This window comes from Sciurus vulgaris (genome assembly GCF_902686455.1).
Source record: "Sciurus vulgaris genome assembly, chromosome: 6".
Taxonomy (NCBI): Eukaryota; Metazoa; Chordata; class Mammalia; order Rodentia; family Sciuridae; genus Sciurus; species Sciurus vulgaris.
In genome coordinates, this window is record NC_136466.1 from 76,302,804 (window position 1) to 76,311,160 (window position 8,357).

Here is an 8,357-nt window from a genome sequence, read left to right on the forward strand (position 1 = left end):
TGTTATGTGCATTTTTTTTTAATTGAACACATTCTTCAAAAAGGAATTTTAGGCAACTTGCTTGAATTCTCTTAACCTTTAAATGATTTTAAAATTATGTCTTATTTTTCTTTTTACAACATTTGGCATCATTCTTTGAATATTAGAAATGCACATATTTCATTAAAATGAATATAGTTAACCCCAACATTAGCCCCTCCATGTCCTCAAATCCCCAGCTTTCTAGGCTCACATTTTTCTTTAGTTTTAAAAGAATGGTGAAAGACCTGGTTCAGCATATAGTGAGAAGCTCAATCTTCTTCTCATAACATTTCCTGAATATTATAGACTGGGAGAAGGCTCCATTTTCTATGATCACCTGTCACTTCAATTGTTTTCCTTTGAACTCTTCCTGTTGACTCCACTCTGAGCTCATCTCCCGAGACTGCCGTCCTCTTGGTCCTCTTGCTGTATCCAATACTACTCTGCTGATCCAACAGTGTTGTGGGATAAACTGTTAGTGATGGCTTGAAAAAATCCAGGGTTGAAGCTTATTATAGGTTTTATGTTTCCATCAGCCATTCAGCAAACAGGACAGCATTCAGTGAGTGACAGGTGGCACTGTGTTGCAAGCTAAGGAGACAGTGGTCCCCAAACAGGTGAAAGTTTCTGTGGTCATGTTTCTAGTCAAGAAAACACAAAATTCACCCAGGCACAGGACAAATGTAGAATTACAGTTCAGGTAAGGAAAATGAAAGAAAGGTCCAGGATGGATGGAGAGCTACGTTGGTGGCCTCGAACGGAGAGCTGAGGGATGAGCAGTCATTAATAAGCTGGGCAGCATGGATGGAAGGTGAAGGGAGAGGAACTGGAGAGTGTCCACAGCATGTGCCAACAAGAAATACTGTGGAGAAGCAAGGTAGAAGTAAAGTAAGGCTTTACTGCAGGAAAGCCTGGGTGCTAGGGCACATAAACCCAGAGGCAGAGAGAGAAATAAGTCTGGAGAAACCATACTTAACTACTTTAACAAATGCACAGTAGTATGTTTTAGGCTTTCTTAACAAATGTGCTCTTAATCCTGAAGTTAATTGGGAGATATCAACAGTCTGATGGAGGAGTTTGATATGATACATTTTGTATTTTAGAAAAATAATTGACTTCTAGTTAGAGACAACAATAAAGTAGGTAAGGAATGGTGGATGCAGGGATTTTAAAAGAGGAAATTCTTAGACCCGGTGAGAGAAGATTATTTGGCCCAGGGAAGTGCTGGTGGAGATGCAAGATAAATGGAGGAATTTGAGAAGCATTTCGAGCAGTATAGAGCCATAGAACCAGGTGCTGTCAAGGCAACAGGACGGACAAACAGGGGGGTGACGAATGTAGAGCTCACTGAATGGTATAAGCGATAAATTGGAAAACGTTAATGTCAGATATTCCAGACTAAAATTCAAACTGTTTTGGATATGGAAATTTCTCAGGAACTATCTCTCTTTAGGCTCCTCCCTAGGACTGTCCTTGACGTCCACTTTCTCCCTCAGGACCATCCTCTACCATCATCTAATTGTTTACCTCTTTCTGGGCTCACACCTTTCCTTCATAACTTTAATAATGCCTTAGTATGTAGGTAATTTGACACTAAAGCTCCCTTAGTTTGGGATCCAGCTTAGCATTTCCAATAATTTTGTCATGCTGTTGCCAAATGACCACAGTTCCACCCTTAGCAGTACAAACACCTACAAGAAGTGTTGAAATCACATCATTGTTTCAGTGTATCTTAGATCACATTACCAGTCCCAGGCTTTCATCAGAACTTCCAGGGTGTGGGGCGATGTGTAGGGATGGATGCTTTCATCCCTACTGAACACAGTCTACCCCTACTTCCTCAAACCCTTCATGTCCAGCATCTCATTTGCTCCTGCATTTACACCTGCTAGGCAAAGATTGCCTTTTTAAACATCATCTTGTTTTCATTCTATGTTTCATGCTGTACCCTCAAACATGCTCATTTTGCTAACCCCAGATGACTCACAGAAACTAAAAGCTAACACAGTAGTCTCACAGAGTAAGGAGTTTATGTTAACAATGTAGAATTCAAATGCTTAATCATGAAGTATGTCTTAGAACTCTGTTTCTGGGTAGGAAAAATACCTATCCCTAACATAAGCTCTGTTCTTGTGCTTTTTTTGAAGGGAACATCCTTCTTTATCAGAACTTCCCATGTTTCCATATCCAGATTTCTTCACCAAGGCGGATAAGGACTTGGCAAAAATTGTTGACTATCACGTAAGATTGACTCTCTTAAACCAGCAGCAAAAGCTGTGTTCAAAATTATAAAATGTAGTACTGAGGTGAAAATATTAGTATGTGGCATTTAAAATAGAGTCATGATTGATCATATCTCACAATGCTATTATCTGCGTAGTGAGATGCATGAGGTATACTACACCTCAGTGCCTTCACTGGGTACAGGAAACTTGGGAAATACTAACCTAATCCTGTTTCCTGAATTAGTACTGATTTCTTGTGACAAGAATCTAATATTGAGCACTGAACACTGATTTCTTCTACAGTGTAGTTCTAATAACAGAACAAAAAAAATTTGACTCAATTTTTAGTGACCATTCTTTACCCTTGACAGATTAGAAAGACTTTTAATCACTTCATTCTTAATATGCATTAAAGAAGCAGTAGCAGTATAAGGCCATTACATAAGACATTTTAATTTATTATGCTATATTTAGCTAACAATTGCTTACCTAAAGTCTGTCATTTTGTGCCTACATTTTTTTTATCAGTAAAGCTGGAGTAGGAGACTTTATTTTTGTGCTTTCTTTGAATGCAACAAGAATTCAATAACATAGAAAATGTGTTTAATTTTATCACCAGTAGCTCAATATCTATCAGATTCTCATTATATTACAAGATTAATTCTTCACATTTTGTTTAGTTGTCTCAAGAAAAAATAAGGGATTATGTCATTTATTGGTTGCATTAAATTTTTATATGCCACATAGCAAATATTTAAGCCACTCTAGCAATAAAGATAAATATTGGAGTTTGGAGACTGATTGATATCTTAGAGTTCAAATGAGAGTTACAATATGGTTCCACTGTTCAATAATAAAGTATTTGTAAACCAATATATAATATATTTGATGCATTCTCAAAAAATTCTAATGGTCCCTAAGGCTTCCTAGTAAGACAGAGAAAAATATTTTGAATGACAGAAAAGAGGCTGGGAAATAGCTTCTAACAACTGTCATCTTTTGTTCCTTCCAAGGGTATAAGCATTATCCAGGTAATTGCTGCCATTGGACATTTTAAATTGTAGCTAAAGAAGGGTAAAGTAATCCTGTCTGAAACTGTGCTTGAGAATTTCTAAGATCACAGTTGTTTGATATGTAACCTAATAAAATAATTAATAGTTTTTATTTTTGATTTGGGAAAGTTTAAATTGTCTCTGAATATTATATTAAAGTATTCATGGACATATCATTTCCTTCCAGATGTATAAACAGTTCTTTGTACTTATATTTCACACTTTTCAAAATGCTCTTACTTTATCAATTAGTTTAATCTTCACAAAAACTCTCTAAAACATTTGTCATTAAGAATAAATTAGTTTGCAATTCAGTTACTTGGCCAAAGTTTTCAGGTTAGTAAATTATTGAGTCTATGCACAAAATCCAACCTCCAGACTCCAAATTCACTTTCCCATTTTTCATGGCACTTCAAGTTCTTAGTATGTAGTCTCTACCAGAATTGGAGGCCAGAGGATGGGATCTGTAATATTGACAAGAAACAAAAACACATCCCTGCACCTACATGTATAATTGTCCCTACAAGACAACTGACTTGTGAGTGTCCGTAATATGCAAGAGATAAGGGAGATTCCTATTGGTTCAGAGAATATTAAAGTTCCTTTTGTAGTGCAGGAGTTCTGTAGCATGATCAAATCACTGAGTGCAGGGGTGAATAAAGGTAATGCTGGTACTTCCATTTCCCAACAACTTCAAGTATATGTGCATCCTCCTAGCTACCATAATGGAGGATAATAAAGCACACTCAAATCAAGACAATACAATGATTTATCTACTAGTCATGGTCAGCTGAGACAAAAATTAATTTTATTTTTTCTGGGCCTAATAAAATGAAAGATTTTGATGTTATTGTGAATTCCAGCCATGCCAAGTTCCAAGGAAGGAAATAAAGAGGAAGGGTGACCTTTTGGACAATAGTAATATGGTACCCCTTCTTGGCAGCTTTCATATATATCAATTCATTTATACATGCTGTTTTGGATACCAAAAGTTTTGATTTTACTGATAGTTCTTAAAACTTAATCCTTTGTGGATTTCTCACAATGTAAGTAACAAAGTATGAGGTAGGTACATTGACAAACTGCATACAAGGTACATCAGTTATCTTTATCCATAGAAACAGTCATTACTAAACCAACTACTACTTATATAGCATAAATAGGTAATTTTATTAAACAGATTATTATTTAGTTTATGTATGTGAAGGAATTATGTGTCACTCTTGAATATCATAGAACTTGTAGACTAAACTAAAACATGAATTTAAGCCTGTGCCTGAATGTTCTGGATGTTTTGCTTCAATGTTCAATGTTCTATATATTTCCTGCAAAAAAAAAAAAAGTTTCTAAGAAACCAAATATGTGAGTAATAACTGTGTAGATGCAATCTCAAGGTAAGTTCTGATAATTTGTATTTCTTATGTCACTCAAACCTAACTGGGATATATAATATAATAAATGTATGTGATGATATCATTATGCTTTGACTTTTTAATGATTCTGTTAGTGCATTATAGTTATACATAACAGTTTGACATAATCACACATGTATGAAATTTAATTTGCTCCATTTCAGTCCTGTGCCTCCTTTCCCTCCCCCTATTCACCTTTCTCCTCTACTCTACTGGTCTTCCTTCTGTTTGTCTAATCGCTTTTAATGCTATATATATATATATATATATATATATATATATATATATGTATTCACTACAGTATGTTTATACAGCATATAGCGTTATTTTGTCAAATTCATTCCATACTTCTCCCCTTTCCCATCCCTCCTCCCTAATGTCATTCTACTACGAGTATTTTGACATTTTATAGAATTATATGGCCTTCGGCAAGGCTGAATAATATCTATGGACTCTAAAGTTTAGTTCTACTCATTATTATCTGTACATCTTAGTTGGCAAATAGTAGTCACGATTCAAAGCCCTGATGCACATAATAATCTGTAAGTTAATTTATAGGATTCTTAGCTCAGTCTGGTCATTTGTGTATGTGCATGAGCTGAGGGTGACTAAAAGCGCCCTGTAGGTAGTGTCCTTAGGCATTTCTAACATTTCATGTTGAGTCATTCTTCCCTGAACCTTTTATTTGTCTGAAAGAGGGTTTACCATTCTTTTAACCATTTCCCTCCTAAAATGAATTAAGATAGGGAAAAAAAGAATTGTCCTGATTAGGTTTGATTGATTTTTCATCATAACTGCCAACACCGATTACTCAGTCCTAAGACTCTTGATGTGATATGCTGCTAGTGGGCCCGTTGAGATGAATGCCCTAGAAGTGGTGTACTGCAGAGTAAGCACTTGCCTGACCATTAACTTCATTTCAGTTTCATACGGAAAAGTGTCACAGTTTGCCTCTCACTTATATTTTTTTCTATATTTTGTTTGTTTTGCAGTAGCTTAGTTTTATTTTCATTATATGACCCCTGCTGTCATGTAAATATCAATAATTAATGAAGAAAGTAAAATCCTTTAGGATATTAAAAAAAAAAAACTCTTTTATCTCTTCTTTCGAATGATTTGTTATCTTTAAGAAATCCTAAGAAGGAATTCTATTCTTGTGGGAATTGTATGAGTTCTAATAGATGGTTTGTATATTTTCCTAGTATGATGGAATATAAGATTCCTGAGGATCACCTGTGGGAAATAAAATAAAAATGAAGAAAATTGTATATAAGATTCTTCATTTGAAGAAACTAAACTGATTTTTCCCCATGGAAATTATATGCAAATGAAGTTTTCTCTCTAACAGTGGCAGACGGAGCTGAATTTGCGAAGGAAAGAAGAGGCAATGGATGAGGCCAAAAAACTCAAAGATAAAGAGTTAGAAGAGAAGAATCACTTTGAAGAAGTTATGAGGAAAAGGGAAGAGAAACTACATAAGCAAACCAAACCTTATGAGCTTCCTCAGATGACTGAAGCAATTTCTTTAGAGAAGAAAATGACAAAAAAAAATGGAGTCCACTTTCCCAGAAATTAATAACACGAGACCAAGATAGGTCCACAGTAGGATTATTTGTTGTATTAATCTGAGACCATTTCGGGGAAAAGAGTTGTCATCCTGGTGCAAGCTGTTCAATAGTCATATCCTGGTCTTACATTCATAATCAACTTTTAGTCACGGTTGAGTGAAGTGATTTCTCCAGTTAAAATTTCCAATTCTCTAGCTAATGTTTTTCTCAACTGATGCTTGTCTTGTGATAGTATGGCATTCTAGATCAATCATTCCCAGAATGTTGCGTTTCATTGGACTGTAAGATGGAAATGAATTGCAAATTAATGAGTCACTGAATAAGAGTTATTTCTTGAAAATAGAGTGAGCATTTGCTTACACTCCTATAATCACTATTATTCAAATAAAAGAAGTCGTGGCATCTATGTATATTTGCATTTTATTGTCAACATGTAACTAAACACTATGTCAGAAACTTGAATTTGCTAAATTGCTATACAAAAACAAATCTGGAAGGGTCGGTCATCTTAGATGGGCTTGATCTTTAATGAATGGCAGCAGAAACCTCTTTACTGTGTCAGATGAGTTTATGATAATAGATTAAGATGATCCTGCAAAGTGCAATATAAACTATTGGAGACATTCATCCCATCAGTAGTCATTTTTAAAGAACACTTCACTTCATCTGAAGCTCTCAATCTATGAGTAATAGCAATGAAATGGGGTTCCTGTGGTGCCTTATATTCCCTTTCTGAAAAACATAGGTAATATATTTTTCAATTTCACACACACAGCTTGGAGATGCCAAAGAGACAGGTACATTATGAGGGCTGTTGAATGACCACACAGGTCAGAAGGGTAACATATATTAATGACGGGAGCTGGAGAATGCCTACACCATCTAAAGAACTGTCTTGCCACTTGACTACTTGCTGAAATGTATGAACTATGTTGTAGAATCTTCTAGTTTTTCAAAAAGAAGACTTCAAATAGATTTTTTAAAAATTGAAAGTTATACAGTGTATTTTTTGGTCAGCTTTTGTATTATTGGGACCAAAATTCTGACAAGGACAATTTAGAGAAGAAAAACTTTGTGTGGGGTTCATGGTTTCAGAGTTTTAGTCGATAATCAGTCAACTCCATAGCTCTGGGTCCCAAGATGAGGTAGAATATCATGGTGGAAGGGCATGGCAGAGTAAAGCAGCTCAGAGCTTGGCAACAAGGAAACAGAAAGAGCTCTGCCCACCAGGGACAAAATATAAACTTCAATGGCAGACTCCCAGTGACCTATCTCCTCCAGCCACATCCTACCTGCCTACAGTTACCAGTCAGTTAATACATACCCACTAATGAGGTTATAACTCTCACCTTCACCTCTGGAAATTGTTGCTTGTCTCACACATGAGCTTTTGTTGGACACAAAAACCCTAACACAAAGTTTAAAAATGTTGCAAGTAATTTTTTTATTATTTAAAATTTTTATTAGTGTATTATAGTTATTCCTAATAGGGTTCATTTTGACATAATTATATAAGCATTGAATATAATTTGCTCCAATTCAACCCAGTACTTCTCCTTTGCTTCCACTCCTCCCTCCCTCTACACTTCAGGTATTCTATTTATTTATAGCTTTTTAAAATTAATATACTATATATAGACATAAAGGTGAAATTCACTGTGCCATATTCATATATGACCATGGAATAGTTTGGTCAGTTTCATTCTACTGTTCCTCCCTTTTCCTGTCCCTCCTCCTCTGCCCTCAATCCACTTCCTCTAATCCATTGATCTATTTGCATGGGATTCCCTCACACCCTTATTTTGGTCCAGGTTTTACATGTAAGAGAAAAAAAAAAAATCAGTCCTTGACTTTCTGGGTCTGGCTTATTTCACTTAGCATGATGTTCTCCATTTCCATTCACTTGCTAGCAAATGCTATACTTTAATTTTCTTTTTTAATAGATGAGTAGAACACACACACACACACACACACATATATATATATGTATATATATATATATGACATATTATTAATCCATCCGTCTGTTGACAGGCATCTGACCTGATTCCCTCTCTTGGTTGTCATAAAGTATGTTGC

General features: G+C 35.4%; 1 protein-coding gene across 2 annotated transcripts in view; it reads left to right on the forward strand.

The window, feature by feature from the left end:
* Window positions 1–6,673, forward strand: part of TMEM232 (transmembrane protein 232) — a 326,537-nt gene extending 319,864 nt beyond the window's left edge. The window contains exons 15-16 of one of the 2 annotated variants that reach the window (XM_079143528.1): window positions 2,169–2,262; window positions 6,059–6,673. In XM_079143528.1, the coding sequence (XP_078999654.1) occupies window positions 2,169–2,262; window positions 6,059–6,286 (322 nt within the window). In that variant the 3' untranslated portion in view covers window positions 6,287–6,673. The remainder of the gene's footprint in view (window positions 1–2,168; window positions 2,263–6,058) is intronic. The other variant, XM_079143529.1, reaches the window with a different exon arrangement.
* The last annotated feature ends 1,684 nt before the right edge of the window (window positions 6,674–8,357 follow it).